At 52.7% G+C, this 20,932-nt stretch overlaps 2 protein-coding genes across 3 annotated transcripts; one reads left to right on the top strand and one right to left on the bottom strand.

The window, feature by feature from the left end:
- The first annotated feature begins 237 nt into the window (after positions 1–237).
- GAPDH (glyceraldehyde-3-phosphate dehydrogenase) lies at positions 238–4,854 on the top strand. The gene is made up of 12 exons (XM_064284709.1): positions 238–292; positions 592–632; positions 2,670–2,769; positions 2,852–2,958; positions 3,077–3,167; positions 3,294–3,409; positions 3,491–3,572; positions 3,778–3,929; positions 4,032–4,110; positions 4,204–4,287; positions 4,374–4,471; positions 4,573–4,854. The coding sequence occupies exons 2-12, from the start codon at positions 610–612 to the stop codon at positions 4,640–4,642; spliced, it is 1,002 nt and encodes a 333-aa protein (XP_064140779.1). The 5' UTR covers positions 238–292; positions 592–609; the 3' UTR covers positions 4,643–4,854.
- Positions 4,855–5,959: 1,105 nt separating this feature from the next.
- On the bottom strand, positions 5,960–20,918 carry IFFO1 (intermediate filament family orphan 1). Of its 2 annotated transcripts, XM_003410640.4 has the most exons (10): positions 19,640–20,918; positions 15,420–15,480; positions 15,179–15,274; positions 13,829–13,969; positions 13,479–13,487; positions 12,631–12,812; positions 12,388–12,508; positions 12,027–12,122; positions 7,690–7,820; positions 5,960–7,033 (listed from the first exon to the last, which is right to left on the bottom strand). In XM_003410640.4, the coding sequence occupies exons 1-10, from the start codon at positions 20,419–20,421 to the stop codon at positions 6,928–6,930; spliced, it is 1,725 nt and encodes a 574-aa protein (XP_003410688.1). In that variant the 5' UTR covers positions 20,422–20,918; the 3' UTR covers positions 5,960–6,927. The 2 variants fall into 2 exon arrangements, with proteins under 2 accessions (XP_003410688.1, XP_010589127.1); XM_010590825.2 differs by lacking the exon at positions 13,479–13,487 and having other exon boundaries at positions 12,631–12,788; positions 19,640–20,911.
- Positions 20,919–20,932: the final 14 nt, after the last annotated feature.

Raw genomic sequence — 20,932 nt, 5'->3', positions numbered from 1 at the left:
CCCTCCCCTCCCCCCTCCCCCCTCCATCCCACATGCGCCCGGTGCGTGCGCATATGAAGAGAGAGGCAGGGCCGGGGGCGGGGGAGGCCCCGCTACTCGCAGTCTTACGGGCGCACGTAGCTCAGGCCTCAGCGCCCCTGGTCTGGGACTGGGCTGGCAGGGTTGGAGGCGGGGCTCGCGTCACCGGCTCCCCCCACCACCCCCGACTCTATAAATTGAGGAGGCAGCCTCCGCCGATGCTCTCTGCTCCTCCCGGTTTAGTAGACAGCCGCTACTTTTCGTGCAGTGCCAGGTAAAAAGGGAAAGTGGCGCAACAAAAGGCTAGTGGATGGTTCCGGAGGGGACGGGGAGGGCAGGGAGCGTGAGGGGGCCGGGCGCTTGGCTGGGCTGCTTCGGGGTCGGGGACTTGCTGGGGTCCGGCCTCCGCAATGCAGGCGTGGGAGGACGTGATGCAGCGCGGTGTGGGAATGGAGGCGGGCGCCGAGGCGGGGGAAGCGTGGCCCTGGGCTTCACGCACCTTTCGCCGCGGCCCTCGTGGGTGGGACTGGGGTGCCTCCGCGATCAAATCCTCATTGTCATCTCCTCCCGCAGCCGCATCCCTAAGACACGATGGTGAAGGTCGGAGTAAACGGGTGAGTTAGGGGGTGGGGTAGGGTGGGGCATTAAGTTCTTCCGCCAAGGACTGCTGGCGGCCCCCGCGAAATTGCGTTAGCGGGTCTCTACCACCGTGTGAGGAGGTGGGGGGTGGCCGTGCTGCCCTCCCCAAGGAGAACTCAAGGTCGGCGCTGCGACCTGGTGGAAGCTCCCGCTTCAAAGGGCCCTGTGTCCCCTACCACCAGCTCTCGCGCCTCATGTAGCTCCGCCCCTGCGGGCACGAGCGTTCTGGAGCCTTCCATTCCTCCGCCGCAGATAAACAGGAGAGGCCCCAATTCCCCTTTGGATGCATCCTCCTAAGCCCCCAGCTAGGGCTCCTTTCTTTCCTTTCGCGCCCTGCGGGGTCACGTGCCCGTGGAGGCGCCCCTCCTCCACTCTCCTTCCTCCTACCCGACACGGCACAGGGATGCAAAATGCGCAGCGCGGTGCATACCTGGCGGGAAGGTTTCATTTGCGGTAACCGCCATATTGCAACTGGGGAGGAAATCAGTGAGCCACCGTTAGGAAACCTTTAGCCCTTCGGTCTTCCTCCTTCCTCGGCTGTGACTAAACCCACTCCTGCCTCAGTAGGGTGGAGTCTCCTTTATCCGGTAAACCGGCTTGACCGTTCTTCCTCTCAAAAGAGCTGGATCTCGATACTAAATACTCTGACCATATTAGCCTAAAACCATCCTTTAAGTCTCCAGCGAAATGTTTTTCTCAGAAACAATGCTTTTCCTAGGTTTCCGAGGTCCTTCCTCTTTTTTTTTTTTTTTGGTATGGTAGCCGTGGCTCAGTGCGAAGCTGCGGGCGAGCTGAGTCATGGGCAATAGAAAAGAAAATTACCACGTATATAATGGCTCCTGTGACAGAAGTTTCTTCCCTAATGCTGGCTTACCTCAGAGCTTCTCCTCATCCATGCCTAGGCCTGAGCCAACCCTAAAGGGCGGCATTGTGAAGATCACTGGGAAGATTAGGTGTTGGAGCCTTGGGAATCCTGCTCTTCTCATTCCATCTTCTAGAAACCAGATCTCCCCACTCCAGCCTAATCTGAAGTTAAATATAGCTGTGTGACCTTTCTGTAGATGGGGGCCTGGGCGTCTCTCCTTCCCTCTTCCATTCATTCCTCTCCCTTCCCCCACCCCCACCCCCACATACACATCTGTTGCTGCTACTCCTGATATTTGGGAAAAAAGCTAGGAAGGACAGCAGCTTAGCAAATTAGAGCCTTGGGTTTGGGTTGAAATGAAAAGGGGCTTCGAACCAGAACCAGTTCATTCTGCTTCCACCCCCTACTGAGAATTTTCATTTCCGCCCCATACATACTGAACCAGTCAGTCTACAGCTTAAGATTCCCAGGTGATTCTTAATGTATACATAAGAGTCACCTGGGGAGCCTCTTAAAATGTAGGTTCGTATTCAGTATATCTGGGGTGGAAATGAAAATTCTCAGCAGGGGATGAACCAGTTCAAATCCCTGATTGAAAGGCAGCTGCTTTCTCAGCCTGTCTCCCTTTGGTAGGACGGACTTGAAGAAGGGGGTGGGCTTATCCTGTCTAGTTGATTTCTAATCTTTATTCCTGCCCTTTGAGCTTGGTGATGCTGAGTGCACAAGTCTTTGCTCCCTAGAGGGTGTGGCCTAAAGCTGGGCCAGAGAACGAGCATTCTCAGGGCACACAAAGTGGGGGTGGTGGATGACATGTGCTAGGCATGTGCCTAGACTGGTGGCAGCAGCAGATGTCACCCCATCTCCTTGAAGTACTTCCGATAGTTGAGGAATATGGGGAAGCCCTTGAGCCTAATCACTTCTGGAGCAGGGTAGGAGCCTTCACTTTATGGCAGTGCTGTAAAGCCAAGCTGGCCTGCCAGGATTGCCTGGTATAGATAAAATCAGACCTTTTCGGACTTCCTGGAGATAGCAAAATGCTATGTTTTACCCTCTTTTAACTGGGCGAGTTGGCCTAGAGCTGTTTACCTACCCAGGGAAATTCTGTGTACTCCCTTACACCTCTCACCTCTTGTTAACTGAATTTCAGATTTGGCCGTATTGGACGCCTGGTCACCAGGGCTGCTTTTAACACTGGCAAAGTGGACATTGTTGCCATCAATGACCCCTTCATTGATCTCCACTACATGGTGAGTGCTGCCCATGCAGCTGGTAGAGGGGCAGAACCTGACTGAGGGGCAGCCCCCTGATGCCTTCACTTGTTTCCCCCAGGTCTACATGTTCCAGTATGATTCCACCCACGGCAAATTCCATGGCACCGTCAAGGCTGAGAACGGAAAGCTTGTCATCAATGGGAAACCCATCTCTATCTTCCAGGAGTGAGTGTGGAAATCAAGACAGGAAGAAATTTGCTTTGGGGGAGGTACTAGGACAGGGTGACTACCGTGGGTACATGGCACTTGGTGTCCCTTAACTTTGTCCTGTTCTCCCTTATAGGCGAGATCCCGCCAACATCAAGTGGGGTGATGCTGGTGCTGAGTATGTTGTAGAGTCCACTGGTGTCTTTACAACTTTGGAGAAGGCTGGGGTGAGTGATAGGGAGGCTGAAGATGAGGGGCACTTGGTCCTGGGATCCAGTGCAGCAGGAAGAATGGGGGAAGCTGACAGACCTAGAAAGGTAGCACCTGAGTTTGTAACTGCTTCTCTACCACAGGCTCACTTGAAGGGTGGCGCCAAAAGGGTAATCATCTCTGCCCCTTCTGCTGATGCCCCCATGTTTGTGATGGGCGTGAACCACGAGAAGTATGACAACTCTCTCAAGATTGTCAGGTGAGGATGGCAGAGAGTGGCCAGACAGTACTGTGTCACAAGGTGGACATGCTTTTCCCTGATACGCCTCTCTCTTTTCAGCAATGCTTCCTGTACCACCAACTGCTTGGCTCCCCTGGCCAAGGTCATCCATGACAACTTTGGCATCGTGGAGGGACTCATGGTATGAGAGCGATGGGGAAAGTGACCAGAATTTAATGTGTTTCTTATCCAGGATTCTCCTTAGAACCAGTACCATGGGGCACTGGGGACTCCAAAGGGGTTAGCTTAGGTCACTGTCTCTTGATTTCTCCTAAAGGTGAGGGAGGGAGATTCAGGGGTGGTGTGATGAAGGCTCTGCAGGGCCTTCACTCTCTCCATGTTTGCAGACCACAGTCCATGCCATCACTGCCACCCAGAAGACTGTGGATGGCCCCTCTGGGAAACAGTGGCGTGACGGCCGTGGGGCTGCCCAGAACATCATCCCTGCATCTACTGGCGCTGCCAAGGCTGTGGGCAAGGTCATCCCTGAGCTGAATGGGTGAGGTTTTCTGCTGTTTTTCTGCCCTTGGAATCTGGAGAACTGAGTAAGGGCAGAGAGCCAGGAGGTACAGGTGCTGACTCAGTTTCCCTGTGTCTACAGGAAGCTCACTGGCATGGCCTTCCGTGTCCCCACCCCCAACGTGTCAGTGGTGGATCTGACGTGCCGTCTGGAGAAAGCTGTACGTTTGGGTCAGGCTTTGGTGGGCTGTGGGTTTATATCTGGTCAAGCTGTGAAGTTGGAACATGGAAATCATCTCATTTTTACTTTTCAGGCCAAATACGATGACATTAAGAAGGTGGTGAAGCAGGCATCGGAGGGTCCCCTAAAGGGCATCCTGGGCTACACTGAAGACCAGGTACAGAGCCGACAGGGCACTTGGTTCCCACATGGCCCCACTTACCAAGACTGGGTTCCCCACTCTTGACCTCTCCATTTTCCCAGGTTGTCTCCTGTGACTTTAACAGCGACAGCCACTCTTCCACCTTTGATGCTGGGGCTGGCATTGCCCTCAATGACCACTTTGTCAAGCTCATTTCCTGGTATGTGGCTGGCGTCCGGGACAGTGCTTACGAAGGTGCTTCAGGGTCTGGCGCCCTCTGGTGGCTGGCTCAGAAAAACAGCCCTTTTGTTCTTTTTCCAGGTATGACAATGAATTTGGCTACAGTAACAGGGTGGTGGACCTTATGGTCCACATGGCCTCCAAGGAGTAAGACCCCTTTGGACCACCAGCCCCAGCAAATAGCACTAGAGGAAGAGAGGCCCTCTCAGCTGCTGGGGAGTCCTTGCCCCACCTTGATTCAACACACTGAGAATCTCCCATCCTCTACAGTTTCCATCCGTACCCCCTGAAGAAAGGGGAGAGGGGCTTAGAGAGCCCAACCTTGTCATGTACCATCAATAAAGTATACTATACCTATACTTAGCCACTTCTTTGTTGTTTTCATCTTGTCCAAGGATCTAGGATAAAGGGTAGGGAGGTTGGCCTAATGCTAAAATGAAATACATCTTGTTAAGGGTACCAAGGAGCCCTGGTGGCACAGTGGTTAAGAGCTTGGCTGCTAATCAGAAGGTGGGCAGCTCCCTGGAAACCCTGTGGGGCAATTCTACTCTGTCCTATAGGGTCACTATGAGTCAGAATCCACTCGATGGTAATGGGTAAGGTACCAAAGAGAGAGCTGGCATACCACAACCAAGCAGCAAACTAAGGTTTATGGCTTGGCTCTGTCCACTCTTGGCACCTCTCAGGTAGATGCTGTTTGGGTTTACCCTGGAGGAGGAAGCCAGCATAACCACTGAAGAGTCAAGGCCGTTTTTTCTGAGAGCTCTAGCCCCAAGCTACTTGCTGTTGGCTGAGCTCCCACAATCTGTCCCTGGCCTTTTCTCTCTGAAAGCTCTTTGCCCCTTTTCTGTCTGGCAGCCCCCTGGAAGGTAACATTTAAGGTCCATGTGACCTTAGCAGGTTACTTGACCTCTGAAGTAGAGAGTAGTCAGACTGCCAGGGTTCAAACTACTACTTCAGCTCTGCCATGTACAACTGAAATCTTGAGCAAGTTGTATACCTTTTTGTCCCCTAGTTACTTTATCTACAAAGTGAGGTTCTGATAGTACCCAGCAGCTAAGGTCTTCAGAAGGATTGAAATGGGTACAATGTATGAAGCACCGAGAACCAGGCCCAATACACAGGAAGTGGTAATAAGCAAACGCCTGCCTCCTGTGCCATGAGGGAAGATGAACTGAGACATGGTGAGTCAGGACTGAACAGGCCCACGTTGTGCCTATTCCTGTCATCCTCAGGTGTGGCACAGGGGCTTATTGGGGAGGAGCACAGGCTTGAAGTTGACCTGGGTTCAAAGCTCTGCCACTTTTATTTTGGGCAGGTTACTTAGCACACCAGTGTGCCACACTGTGCATGTACACATTTATAAAGTGGAAATGGTGAAGATGATAGTGCATACTGCAGAGTCAGGTGATGTGTGGCGCTAATACCAGAAGGCACTTGAGACAGTGACAAAGAAGCGCTCAATAAATAATTGCCAGTTTCATTATTATTAGAGATTCCACTGAAATGTCAGTACAGCCTCCCTAGGCAGTTAAACCGAGGTATCACTCTCAATGACATCTCCCCAGTTTCTCCAAACTTTTCCAAGTCAGGTACATCCTCTTACTCAGCCTTTTGGTCTCACATGTGACAGACAGAGGAGGCACATCTTCAACTGATGAAAGACACTGAGACCCTGAGCACACACACGTACCCACATGTGCAAATGTGCACACACATAAGTAGCTTCACCTTTTTCTCTTTGACGCTGACTGGGAGCCGAGCAAGAGCTTGGATCTCCCTCCAAGATACTGCACCAGTCAGATCCAGAAGACAGCTATGCCAGGGCACTACAGCCCCTTTAATGCATGGCACCTCCCAGAGGAAGGATAGATTTACATCCATCATGTGGTCAGCCAGCCGTGAGCATTGGGATGGCTCCCAGCCCAGCCCCACTTCCCTCTGCCTGTAACAGGGAGGGAACCTCCTCCAACTGCAGGTGTTGTACAAGCCACTGAACACCCAGCTTAATCCACTTCATACCAGCGCCTGGGCCAGTGAGCACCAGTATGGAATCAAAAACAGTGAGCTGGCTAGGCCATGGGATAGACGGAAGAGCCAACACATTCCTTACATAAAGGAAAAGGTCAGGGGCCACGTTGCAGTCTGGCAGCATTTTAAAGACGGGAAAGCAGCAGACACCCACACATGGAGGCAAGATAGTCCCAACTGTGGTGGGAGTTAGCCGAGAGGGGCAGGGCCAAGCCTAGCTTCAGACCCTACAACCCTGGAGATGCCAAGGAGGAAGCCAAGAAAGGGGGGCCCAGGCCCTGGGGGCAGCCTCGGTGCAGTGGGGCAAGTGCCATTCCCCTCCGTGAGCCCTCTTCTACCACCCTCTGGCCCGGTGAGTCCCCAGCAGGGTGAGGCCACAGGGGGAGCCAAGGTGGAGGCAGATTCCTATCTCATGGAGCTATCAGATGAGACATCGCGATCGGAGTCCTCAGCCTCGCTTGGCGGTGGCGGCGGGTCGCTAAGCGAGACCGCAGTGAAAGCAGGAGACTTTCTAGAAAAAAACACCAGTTGTCACCTTGGGGCAGGGAGGCATTCCTCTCCCTGTGCCCTTATTCTCTGGCAGGTAAGTAAATGGCAACTTAGGCAGGGACTGGGAGACCGTGGGGTGAGGGAGGGCGGAGGGTGAGGGAGGTGGTGCGAGAAGGAACCCTCTCCTGTTCCACGCTGGTGGGGGACATGGCCCCTGTCTCTGTCTTGGGGACTCTGAGAGGCTCTGAGGTCAGAAATTTCTCAAGTCATGGTCCAAGAGGCACTGCCTGAGCTGAGTGCACTGACACTATCGACCTGGCCTTATTTCCACCCGCATTGCTATTGTGACATTTTTGTTGTTTTTTAAATGTTTTGGTTGAGGCACAACTTACACAGGGCCAAATGCACAAATCATGGCCCCGACTTTACTCAAAAATCTGCCCCCACCCCCTTCTGTTCCTGCCTCCCAGGGGACCATCAGAGTTGGTGGCATTGGGGTTTCAGCCGTCCAGTCACAGACGGACATGTATGTCATCTGAGTTGGATATAGCAGGGGACCTCCAAAAGGCAGCCCCACATCGAGATGTGACTGAGTCACTGCCACAGGCTCTTCCAGGCCAGCCAGCCAGGGGCTCTGCTCCTGGCCCCCCGTGTGCCCGCCCCAGAGGAGGCCCTTACCGGTCTCCAGACTGGGTGATGAGCCGGCGGCAGGTCTCCATCTGCACGTCCAGGCCCCGCTTCATGCTGCACATCTCCATGTACTCGTGCAGGTGCCGATTCATGTCGTTCTTGGCTGTGGCCAGCTCCAGCTGTGACAGGCAGAAAGGCCACCGGGTCAGCACAGCACTCCTGCTCCTGACTCCCAGAAGCTAACATGCTGAGAACACCAGCTGGGCAGATGTGGTGGGCGGCTTGCGTTTATAAATAAATTGGACTGAGACAGAAGGCACTGAATATACTATCTTTCCCCTGAGTGTCCTGGAGATCTCTGTCTACACAGGAATGCAAAGGTGTCTGCTACACGCCTGTGTAACAGCACTGAAGAAAGGAATGTAACTGTGGGCAGGAGGGAGAGGACCAGCATTCTTACTACAGCACAGGGCATGCCATCTGTGGATCGGTTTGCCTCCCACCTGCCCCCGGGGTTCCCCAGGCTTGGCTCATCCCTTAGTCCCTGTATAATGCTGCACCCAAGTCTGTCTCCTGGGCTCAACTGCGAGTCCTTTAAGGGCTGGTAACAGGTCTCATTCACCTCTGCACGTCCAGCATCTAGATGCAAATTAATTAATTTTGTGAAGTACTGACAAGACTCATGGCACCAAGAAGGAAAGCTGTCTGCACTGGTGAAAGGGGCTCAATTCTCTTTCCATTTTCTCCTTGTTACTTTATTGCTGTGGACTGAATAGGGTCTCCCCAAAAAAGAGATGTTGAAGTCCTAACTCCCGGTATCTGTGAACGTGACTTGTTTGGAAATAGGGTCTTTGAAGATGTTATCAGTTAACATGAGTACTGGAGTAGAGTGGGTCCTAACCCAGTGTAAGTGGCGTCCTTATAAAAGAGAAGAGAAGGAAAATGGCCATGTGGAGGCAGGTGGAGGCAGAGATTGGAGAGATCTACATGCCAAGGAATGCCGAGGATCGCTGGCTGACACCTAAAGCTAGGAGAAAGGCATGGAGCAGAAAGAAACAATCCTGCTGACTCCCAGCCTCCAGAACTATGATATATCAATTTCTGTTCGTATAAGCCACCCAGTTTCTGGTGCTTTGTTACGGCAGCCCTAGGAAGCTAATATATTTATTTCCTCACTTGTAAGCCATTTCCAGAGACTAAAAAGAAAGGCTGCCATACTGAATGCCCTATCGATTCTAAGATGTATACCAATTTCAGAACGGTCATATGTGAAAAAACGTGGGGCTTAGAGTCAAGGAAGCACAGTCTCCCTCCCAGGAGAGCCCAATTCTGCAGCAGGCAGGCTGTGAGGTAGAGCTGAGAGGCAGAGGCAAAGGCAGTAAAAGATCTGGGCCGGAGACAATCTGCTGCCTCCCTTTGTTTGGGGTACAAAGGACAGGGGCCAGAAGGGAAAGCATACTAAAACTGCTTAAGGTAATCTGTTTGCATGCCTGAAAACAGAGAAAGGGTGGGAAACTACCCATGAGTAATCTGAATTTGACAAAGAAAGGTAGGAACTTGGAGAAAGAAGTAAACGGGTCATAGGTCACAGGGCAAGACAAGAGACATGGTCAGGACAGTGACATTTGGGATGAGACACCTGGAAGGGTCAGAAGCCCTAATGAGCATGGCTCAAATGGCAGGCTTGGCTCCACAGCTGGGATGCTACAAGCAAGAGGAACAGAACATGATGGCTATCCGATCTAGGAGGTAAATATGATGCCACCAGCTCTAATTCAGATCAGCTGCCACCTACACCCCGATTTCTCTAACTCAGGAGAGCCAGAGTGGAGGAAACTGGATTTTGGAACCCATCTCTCACGGGACAGGAAGAAGGAAATGAACCAAATACATTTCTATCAATTCCAGGGCTAATACAGCCACCAGGCATCTCTACTTATTTGTCTGTAGCCCCTTAATTCACACATTTAAAGCAGGGATGAGGTGAGGAGATGACCACCCAAGTCAGGAAGACACCCTCAACAACCTATGCTGTGTGAATGGTGGGAAGGGGCAAAGATGGGAACAGATGGGGAGATAAGGGGAGGTGAGGGAAAGAAGCCCCTCTCACTCACCACCTTGGGCCTTGGCTTTACCCTTTGATAATGGGAAATGTCCCTGGCCTCCATCTCAGTGACCTGAGAGATCAAAAGTCACAAGAATATAGGTGCCTCGGATGCTCCAGGTGGGCCACAAGGAACAACCTGAAGCCAAAGCCCCCTGGTTAGCGTTCCTTACATTTCTCCTCGTATTACCCTCCTGTGACAGCAAGGAGTCAGACAACTGGAAAAGATCTTCAAAACATGTTACCAGGTAGGATTTTCTTTTCTTTTGTTTCAGGTCATGTCTTAACCTTGGCGCTTTGGGTCCAGGAGAAGACTCAGAGGGAGAGAGCAGCCCCACATCACTTGCTCTACAGCCCCACATGGTTGGAAGTATCGTGGAAACACGAAACCCTGACTCCACCATCTTGGCTCCACCACCCGAAAGAGACAGGTAAGGGAGAAGGGAGAGGGGAGACAGCGAAACAGGTATAAACGGGAGAGTGGAGAAAACCAGTTCTCCCTTACCATCCCCTTAGCTAGGCAATAAATCTGGCTGTGCCTTTAAACTTTAGTATCTGTCAGCCTGGACAGAGAAAAAGCAGGTTTTGCTTAGAAAAGCAGAACCATTCCATGGGTGTTGAGAGAGTGGGTATATAGGAAGGTAATTTCTCAACTTTCTTCTCAAAATGTAGACAGTGTGACACAATACAGGGGAAGTCAGCACAACTGGACTAAACCAAACGCTAAGAAGTTTCCTGACTACAACCAGACACTTTGAGGGACAGAGTAGCAGGGGCAGGGGTCCGGGGACCACAGTTTCAGGGGACATCTAGGTCAACTGGCTTAACAAAGTGTATTAAGAAAACGTTCTGCACCCCACTTTGGTGAGTGGCGTCTGGGGTCTTAAAAGCTAGAAAGCGACCATCTAAGATGCATCAATTGGTCTCAACCCACCTGGAGCAAAGGAGAATGAAGAACACCAAAGACACAAGGAAAATATGAGCCCAAGAAAAGAAAGGGCCACGTAAACCAGAGACTCTATCAGCTTGAGACCAGAAGAACTAGATGGTACCCAGCTACCACCAATGACCGCCCTGACAGGGAACACAACAGAGAATCCCTGAGAGAGCAGGAGAACAGTGGGATACAGACCTCAAATTCTAGTTAAAAGACCAGACTTAATGGTCTGACTGAGACTGGAGGGACCCCAGAGGTAATGGCCACAGGACTCTCCGTTAGCCCAAAACTAAATCCATTCCTGAAGCCAATTCTTCAGACAACGATTAGACTGGACTAGAAGACATAAAATGATACTGGTGAGGAGTGTGCTTCTTAGCACAAGTAGACACACGAGACTCTGTGGGCAGCACCTGTCTGGAGGCGAGATGAGAAGGCACGGTGGACAGGAGCTGGTTACAGGAAATACAGAGTGGAGAGAAGGAGTGTGCTGTCACATTGTAGGGAAAGAAACTAGGGTCATGTTACAATGTGTGTATAAGTTTTTGTATGAGAGGCTGACTTAAATTGTAAACCTTCACTTAAAGCACAATTAAAAAAAAAATGTAGGCAGTGTGAGAGCAACAAAGTATAAATACACCACACGGGCTTGAAGAGAGGCTGAGGTTTACAGAAGTCCACCTGCCTCCTCCCCAAGTCAGAGTGCACAGGAAAGGGTCACCTCACACACAGAAAGGGCTCACAAGGAGTCATGCCCAACTCTGTTCCCACAGCTCACTGCCTGCAGCCAGCCCCTGAAGATCTAGAATTGGAGTTAAAAGGAAAGCACTAGCTCCAGTAGCCACCTGTAGAAGGTTCCTCAAGGCTAGGGGATAAGAATGGAGATCCCTCCATTAGCTCAGAGGCTGAGCTAAAGAAGCAGGGAACTTCAAGTCCACCTCTGAGCACTGTAACAGGGACAGTATTATGAATAACAAAACTGCCATCATGGTGTGCTTAATATGAGCCAGACACTGTCCTTTGCTCTTTATGTGCATTATTTCACTTAATGTTCACAACAACCCTAGGAGGGAGGTATTATTCTGAAACAGGCAGAGAGAATAAGTAACTTGTCAAAACGGGATTCAGCAAGTAAGTAGCTGAGCTGAGACTGGAACTCATATCTATCTGCCTCCAGAGTCTGAGGTTTCAAGAACCCACTACAGGTACTACAGCTGGGAGAGTACTTCTCCTTAAAAAGGAAAGAGAAGGCCTCTAGGGTCACACTGTGATGAGGCTCTGGAGCTGCAGCCCCCTCATCACCTGCTAGGTAACTGGGCCCTTGATTCCAACCCATGCCCTTACCTCTATCTGGTCAATGGTTTCCTGATATTCCTTCTCCCGGGTTTTGAACAAGGACTCGGTATCTTTAATCACCTTCTCCAAACTGTCTTCCTGTTGCTGGAGTAGAAAGGGAAGTGAGGGCAGGCCAACCAGGGAGGGTGGGGACCGGGGGCACTCCAAAGGGCCAAGGCAAGGAGGAGAGATAGAATCAGGTTAAAGGATTCTGGAAAGAGAAAAGACAAAGGGCAAAGGAAGGGAGAAGCAGGTAAAGGATGATGGCCACATAGAAGGACGAGAGCAAAGGGTGGGGGCAGGGAGGGGGAATGGCACCAAGATGGAGAGGTAGGCCTGGCGGGGTCCTGAGGCCAGGAGGGGTAGTTACCTCTCCCTGAGCCTCTGCCGCTGCCATGGCATAGCCTGAGAAATCCTCCCACAGCAGCAGGGTCTCCTCAGTCTCCTCCCAAGTCAGGCTGTCACAGTCGTCCTCAAAATCATACTCCCTCCTAGAGACAGGGAGCCCAGGTATCAAGGGGGGCCTGCTCCTGGAGGGGGTGCTGCTAGGGAGCTCCGGCCTCTGGTGGGGTCTGGCCGCGGGGCTGCCAGGGGGCCGGCCTGTGGGACTCACAGCTGGTTGAGCATGCGCTGCATCTCCTCGTTGATGCTGAGGGCTGTGCTCTCCTCCTCATCCCCATCGGGCTGGCGGGGCCCGTCACTCTCCGACAGGGAGGGGTCCTCATCGCTGGCAGCCTTGCGCTCCCGCTTCCGCCCCCCCATGGATGGGACCTTAATGGGAGACAAGTGCAGAGACTACAGAGACGAGGCCGGGTGCATGAGGAGAAAGGGTGGGGGGTAGGCCGGATGCATGAGGAGAAAGGGTGGTGGGGACAGAGGGAGCAGGATGAGGGGAGAAGCATGAACCAGCAGGAAGGGTGAGACAGACAGAGAGAAAAGACACAGTTACCACGACAGGAACAGAAACATGGAGAGTTACCAAAGACAGACAGACAGACACAGGTGGGGACATGGCTGCAGGCTGGGAAGGAAGAAAAAGAAATAGAAAAAACCGAGCAGTAAGATAAGGGGAGAAATAGCTTGTTATGACCACATTAAGATGTGTATAATGCTAAAGAGGGTTGTTTTGGATATTTTTCCCCCCTAAAAAAAGTCTTTCTAATGAAATGATGAAACTAAAAAAGAAAGTTTTAGGACTTCAAGGAAGAGGAGGATACAGCATTTGCAAAGGAGAACTTGAATCACATCCAGATCTGGAAAGCCAGAGGGAGAAGGAATGGGAAGAAATGAAGAAAAGAGGAAAAGAGATAGAAAGAAGGGGGAAAAAAGCAAAGAAAATAGGAAGGGAAGAAGAAATCGGTGCTGAAAAGCCCAGTGGGTCAAAACTGAGAGCCAAACGGCCTGGGTAGTTTAGAAACTGGGGTTGGGACATTAACAAGCTTGCATGAGATCAAAACTAACCAGCTTCTTCTGTGGAGAAAAGCAAGAGAGAAGATGAGAGGAAGAGAAAGAGGACAAGCAGCAGACAGAGGAGAGAGAGGGGAGGGAGAGATGGTGTTAGAGATAGCTTCCAAACCTTCTCTCCAGAGGCTGCTCCTCACCCCCCAGCCTAGGCCCACTTGGGTCCCCAGCTACCAGGATAAGGTCCCCCAAGAAAGAGAAGGGCAGGGCCTATGCCCCAGGCCAGCAGTGGTGACTTTTCTTCACCTGCCCAACCCTCTTCTGGCCTCAGGCACTGGGGCATGTGGGCTGGAGGGTGCTAGGACTCCGCCTGCCTCCACCCAGGGGCCTGAGGACACCTGGCCTCTCACCTGGAACATTTTGATCATATCCTCGCAGTTGCGCTGCTGAGCCACGTCGCACAGTTTGGCTGTGATGTCGATGCGGCGGCAGATGTCCATGTCCACCTTCATGGCCTTCTCCTGGATCTTTGTGTCCAGCTCTGACAGGTTCTGCCCGGGGAGCACAGAGAGGAGTGAGGAGGCACCCGCACTCCAGACAAGGACCAATATGGCCCTAGCAGGATCCTCCTGTTCCTCCAGTCATGCGTGCCCGTCACTTCCTCCGTGAAGATGTCCCTGGTCCCTCAGAGTACATCGCTTTCCACGGCACTTTGCTCAGACATTGGTTGCTCATGCATCAGTCCCCTGGCCAGAAAGAGCCCCTGGGGGCACAGCCCAGCGCCTAGGACATGCAGGTGCTCCCTAGAACTGGGCACTCCAACCAACAGAGCATCAGTCCTTACCTCCCAGGAACTTATGTTCTCAGGGAGAAAGAGACCACTGGGAACTACAAGAATGGGAAGTACTGTGATTATGATGATAACAGTTAACACTTACTAGCACTAAGTATGTGCTAGGCAATGTTCCAAACACATTATAGTCTTTATAATCATTCTGCAAAGTAAATACCTTGATTATCACCATTCCACAGATAAGCATACAGAGCCATAGAGAGACTGAGGAACTCACCCAGGCCACACAGCTAGCCAGGTGCAGAGCTGGGATCTGCACCTAGGCAGCCTGGCTCTAGAATCTATGCTTTTACTAACCACTTAACAACCTCTAGTCATGATGGAGACTCCACTGTCTCTCTGACACACACCAGGACTTTAATTTTTTTTTTCTTGAATTCCAAACCAAACCCACTACCATTGAGTCGATTCTGACTCATAGCGACCCCATAGGGTTTCCAATGCTGTAAATCTCTAGGGAAGCAGACTGCCACGTTTTTTCCCTCGGAGCTCCTGGTGGTTTCGAATCACTGACCTTTCAGTTAGTAATCGCATTAACCACTGGGCCACCGGTGTTCCTTTTTCTTGAATTAGGGGGTGGTAAAGGAAAAAATGGGGCCCTGGTCACACAGTAGTTAAGAGCTCAGCTACTAACCAAAAGGTCGGCAGTTCAAATCCACCAGCCGCTCCTTGGAAACCCTATGGGGCAGTTCTACTTTGTCCTACAGGGTCACTATGAGTCAGAATCCACTTGAAGGCAATGTTTTTTTTTTTTAAAGGAAGATACTAGAAGCATAGAGAAGAGGGAGGTGGGAAGGGTGGGACAGGAAATCAATTGGCCAAGACTAGACTGGCCTGTCTTGCTTGTTTCTCAGCGGATCTAACGGTGACCTCCGCGGTGGGGAAGACTGGAGGTGGCTGCACTCACGTTGCTCATGAGCCCCTTGAAGACCACTAGCTCGGCTTTCAGCTGCTCCACCTTCATCGCCAGCTCCTCCTGGCAGGCATCCGCCTCTTGGGCTTCCTACAGTCAGGGCGAAAACCCTCACATTAGGGGCACTGCCAATGCAGGAAGGTAAAGAAGGCTAAGAGGGGCAAGGACAGCCCCAGGGCTGAGGAGCAAGTGGGGGACTGTGAGGAAGCACAGGCAAAGAGGCAGCCACCCTCACCTCCTGGAGCTCGTTCACTCGCTCTTGCAGCTGTATGCGAACTGTGTATTCCTCTTCCCACCTGACAGACATAGGAAGAATGAGAGAACATGGGTACAGAGCCCTGCCCTGCCCTACAGCTCCCTGCTTCCCACCTCTCCAGCTCAAGTACAAGCTACCAGGTCTGGTTCCCTAAATGGGGAGGCGCTTGGATAGGCCTGTCTGGTGCGCCAGCTGGTGGCCAGCACAGCTGTTGGGCTTGGCCTTGGCCTATGGCTCCATACTTCTTGGCAAGTGCCAAGCTCACCAGCTGCTTTCCCGTAACCTCGGGCCACGCACCAGGAACTATATTTAAGAGCAACTGCTGCAGCTCTGGTCTCTTCCTGTGCCCATCCCACTCAGGCCCCAGCTCCAACCAGCTGTTGAGCTGGCCTCATCACCCCCTCCTACCCACTCCAGACCACCAGGCCCACCCGGCCCAGTCTCCCACCTTCAGTCGCACAGCTCCGGTCTCCCGCCTCCTGCCTGCACCAGAACAGAGCTCCTCTAGCCTGTTGCCCTGCCTCCTGCGGTACCATTTAACCCTGTAAAAGCAGCTGCAGGACACAGACCGCATCAACAGAGTTTGTCAAGAGCCCGGGAGGAGATGCTCAAAGTCCATCCCCACACACTCCAGAAAATGCCCACCCAGAGCCCCCCTAAGTGAGCCACAGAGAGGTGACAGGGCTGGCCCTAGCGCCAGAAGCCCCCAACAGCATTAAAGCAGTAGACAACAGGAGCCTGGCATTTCTGAGCACTCAAACCCAGAAATGCTCCATGGGTCCTAAACCAGGAAAGAGAAATGAGAGAACGACAAGGTCCCTCATTAATACGGCAGATGAGGATTAGAGGCAGGACCTCCTGGGATCTCTGGCACCTGGCATCCAGAATGTAGACACTAAGACTACAAGTAGGCTAGGAGGCACTCCTGGCGCCAGGGCAGAGTGAGCAGGATCTATTTCCCTGGGCTAAGATTTTTAAATCTTACAGTCGACAGTAAGGCAGTGCATATTCTATTACACTACAGAGACGGAAGGGTGGGGGTAGGGCCAATGCCACTGCTACAGATTGGGCCCTGTCATTTCAGGACCCTACAAGGTCAGCTGGGATGGCAGAACTTCCCATACCCTACTTATATAAGCCCATTACTCAGGCCACATTCTGGAAAGGCTTCTTCCAGTTTGAGAAAGGAAGGAAACTGCACCAAGAGAGAAACTTCAATATAAGAAAGGTGGTTAGGAAGTAGGAAAGAGGACAGCAAGAAAATTAAAACCCAAGAGAACAGATTCTGTGGGCTTAGGATTAAGTCCTTTTCTTCCCCTTCCCTCCGTTTTCCTGTCTCGGCCTCTCCTCTCTTCCCTGGGCGCTCCCTTTGGTCCCATCTCTCCTCGCTCTCCTGGGCTCCTCACCCGCATCTGCACTGCAGTATTCCTAATAATAACTCCTCCACATCACTTTGGCTGCCCCTCCTGTGCTGGCAGGGAGGAAGCGGCCTGGCCACCACCCTGGCTGGTCCTGCAGTCCAGCTCCCCACCCTTCTCCTCTGCCCACCCTCCTCCTCTGGCCCCCACATGTCCTCCTCCCTTTTGCTCTGGCATTCTCCTTCAGATGTCAAGACCAATGACGGGCCCTAGTAACATCAGGCTATTTATTTTCTCAGATATAAGACCCTTATCAGAAACACTGGACCCCTAGTGGTTAAGTGCTATGGCTGCTAACCAAAACGTCGGCAGTTTGAAGCCGCCAGGTACTCCTTGGAAACTCTATGGGACAGTTCTACTATGTCCTATAGGGTCGCTATGAGTCAGAATCAACTCGACAGCAATGGGTTTGGTTTTTTTTTGGTAAGACCCTTATCTTTTCTGGGCCTTGGTTTCTTCCTTTACAAACTGAAGGCATGGGATGCTGTACCCTTGTGCCCCCTGGAGTCTATGAGTCTCTGGATGAAGAAAGCAAGGCTGACAAGGGGACAACAACCCCAGTTGGACAAGACACAGGGCAGGGAGTGCTGTTTGACAGTGGAACCCAACAAAATCAGGTCAAAACATAGGTAAGCAAGTTAGTTAAGAATGAGGATTAAAAAAATCTTACAGGGCAAAAATCTGAAGATAAACAGCCTGGAAGCTCAACAGAATTCTATTTGCTCTGCAGCCAGACTTTTGCACAGTAGGTTCATTTGAACCTCCATTCAAATCTGGTCTCACGAGGTTCCCTTAACACGGGCAGGATTTGAGAGAGACTTCTGCGTATTCTGCATTTACCAAACACCTCTCTTCTAAGTAAACTGTATCCTTGAGTTGAAGAAAGAAAGCAGGGGCCATGCCTATATTAGAAAAATTGAGGCTCAGGAAAAAGAGACCCAGCCCAGGTCACACAAGGCAGGGAAGCTGAAAATAGAACCCAGGAGGCCTCGTTCCCTCCTAGTTTGGTGCTCTAGCTATCCCCAGGCCTTCCGGGCTGAAGACAGGAAGGAGGGATGGTGCTGCTATAAAGAGAACAGAACGAGGGCAAGGGATCTGGGGTGAAGGCCTGAGTAAGTGCCTGCATCACGTACCACACAATTCTAGCCACGGGGCCCTCCGCACAGCAATGTGCTGCAGAGCAATGAGCTAATCACCCCCAAGGAATAACTCCTTGCTGCCCTGGACAGCTGGACCAAAGACGCTCTTTCAGTTAAAAAAAAAAAAAAAAAACTGCCCCTGAGAACAGCAGTTGTTCCTGTGGTTAGGGTTGTATTTCTCAACTGTCCATGTTCCACTGCTGACTGCATTAATTAACTCCTGCAGAAGCAGGCTGGTTCTGGGTGGGATCTGAATGGTGGTTTTAGGACAATTGAGGCCTCTAAGGACACTTATCCCATGGACAACTAAGAAAGCCAGCATGAGGACAGAACTCCATTTCAGAAAGCCCTCTGATCTCTGACCTGACAGACTCTGGCAGGGTCGTGATCCCTGAAGACCGCACCCCCAGACTCAGCAGTCATTTCCCAGGACATTCAGCCAAGCCTCACCAGCTCTAAACCAGACACCAATCGCGGCTACACCGGGCTGCAGGGGTAGTTCCCAGGCCTCCCACAAGGGGTCATAGTATCTGACGTAAGTGACTGCCAGGGTTCGCCTGAAGGCCCCCAAACCAAAGCCTCCTTCTGACTATCATCTTCCTCCTCCTAACCAGAGCAGTGATCACGGAGTCTACAAAGTGCTGGCTGTGCTCAAGGCTGCTGCAGTAAAGGCCGGCTCTCAGCCATCCAAAGGCATCCACTTGGCGCACAGCCATCACTCTGGCATCATATCCATGCCCCTCATCCGCTGCACCACCCCATTGGGTTCCCTTGAGAGTGTCAAATCTTCATCCTCAGAGTTGACCCGTTCCCAGCTGCCTTATACTCATAGGGTGTGTCCATATTCCCAACTTTTTCCTGCTCAGTCTCCACTTTTGGCTCTTTACCTTTAAATTCCCCCAGCTTCCACTGGCCCTGTGACAACTACCAGACCCCTTCTTTTTCCCTAAAAAATTCCCGTTATTCTTTATTCCCACTCTTTTTGACCTACACCAAATAATGCCTTCGGCTCTCCTAAGACTTTCACGTGGAACGAGGGCAGGGACCCAGTTTCCACCGACATTGCTGTGGGAAATCCTGGGCTGTGGCAGGGCCACCCTCTGCAGGGTCCAGTCCCTACCTCACCAATGTCACTTAATTGAGTCTCCCAAATTAAACCTATATCCTTTGCCTCTTCTGGTCAGTATGTGGAACTTATATCCCCACATTGCTCAGAGTGATAAAACTGGTGGGAATAAGCAGTACCCCAGATGGTACTTCTCAGACAATGTCCCTTTCACAAAAGCTTACTGTTAATAGTCATCCAAACACTGCAGACTTGATGAGACAGAAGGCAAAGCCAGGAGAAAAACAGAAACTCCCCACAATATTCTGCTCCTGACATTCTTCTTCCTGTCATGTGTCTTGCTTCTGCTTCCCGTGTGGATTCTAGTCTCCCAGGATCCAATTTCACCTACTTCCAAGCCCCTCATTCTACAGCACCAACTTTACCCTTAGTTCATTCACCTCTCATCCTTCGGCCCCAAATGCTCCCGTCTCTTGGACCCCACTCCATTTTATGTGGCAGGACACTGACCCCATTACCTCCTTCCCAAGCCACTGCCACGGCCCCGTAGTCGTCTTCTTAGGCCCCAACCCCTACCTCCGCTTGTACTCGTCCCGCTCCCGCTTCACTTTGGCCAGCACGTTGTAGAGGGCGCGGATCTCCGGCGTGATGGTGTCGATCTGGACGCCCACCCCGTCGGGGTGCACCCACGACAGACCAGGCCCTTGCACCAGGGTGGGCTCCAGTCCCGGCCCGAGCCGGCGGGAGTGAGAGAAGGACCAGATGGTGCCCGGCATGAAGCGGGCGGACGAGGAGTAGGTGGAGGAGGCGGTGGCGAGGGAGGTGGAGGACGACGTGTGGCCGGCCGCGGAGGGCGTGAGGGGGCCGGCGGGTGAGCGCGCGGGAGAGCCCAGAACGCGCGCCGACGGGGTGCAGACGGCGGCCGGCCGGGCGCCCAGGGGCAGCCCCAGGGGCCGGACGGGGCTGACGAAGCCGGTCTGCACGGCCTGGTCGCGGCGTGCCAGGCCCCGCCGGCCCTGCTTACCCTCCTCTAGCGCCTGCTGAAGCTGCTTCTCCAGCAGCCGGTTCCGGCGCTCCAGCTCGTGCACCTTGGCCAGGAAGCAGCGGAACCGGAGGTTCAGGGTCTTGAGCACGTTGATGTTGGAGCCCAGGTCGTTCCGGAGTGCCATGGCGGCGGGGGGCGCCGTTCCCGGCCCGGGCGGCGAGAAGGCAGCGGGGCCAGCCGGGGCGAGCGGCGCCGTGGCCAAGTCCCCTCCCCCGGTGAACTGGTCGCCTCCCAGAGAGTCCCCCAGAGGCCCGGGCAGGCCCTGCTGCTCCTGCTGTAGGAGGAAGAGGTTAGGGCCGAATAACGGATTCATGGCTGCGCCTTCTGCTGGGAGATGGAGACCGGTGCAGGAGCAGGGATGTAGAGCGAGGGAGAAGAGCCAATGAGGCGGCCGGGGGACATGGGGCAACCAATCAGACGTCTCGGCACTTGGGGCAGAGGTCAGGGGGGCGGGGGAGGGTAGAGAGGGAGCCAATGAAAGGCTCTAATTGGAGGCTTAGACCGGGACCTTTCCGGGTCTGAGAAGAGCCGGGGTGGAGGCGCGGCGAACAGGGCCAGCAGCCCCTTCCCCTCAAGACTGACTGAAACCCCGGTCTTGCTGGAATTCAACCAGGGTAACACAGGGGATAAGAACCCAGGACCTCCAGTACCCCCATGGGCTTTGGTGTCAGGAAGCCCATCCTCCTTATATCCCATATTGCTCTCCTCTCCTCAGAGCCCAAAAACCCTAGCTCTGACTGGCAACCCTCCCCCCTTCCTGGGTCCCCGAGGAAATGGATCTCCTTAATAGTACCAAACTTTTCCTTCTCTTCAGAGGGTCCCAG

The sequence above is a fragment of the Loxodonta africana genome, chromosome 4 (genome assembly GCF_030014295.1).
Source record: "Loxodonta africana isolate mLoxAfr1 chromosome 4, mLoxAfr1.hap2, whole genome shotgun sequence".
NCBI classification, from domain to species: domain Eukaryota; kingdom Metazoa; phylum Chordata; class Mammalia; order Proboscidea; family Elephantidae; genus Loxodonta; species Loxodonta africana.
Note: the sequence above shows the minus strand (reverse complement) of the source record. Positions and strands in the feature narration are given on the sequence as shown.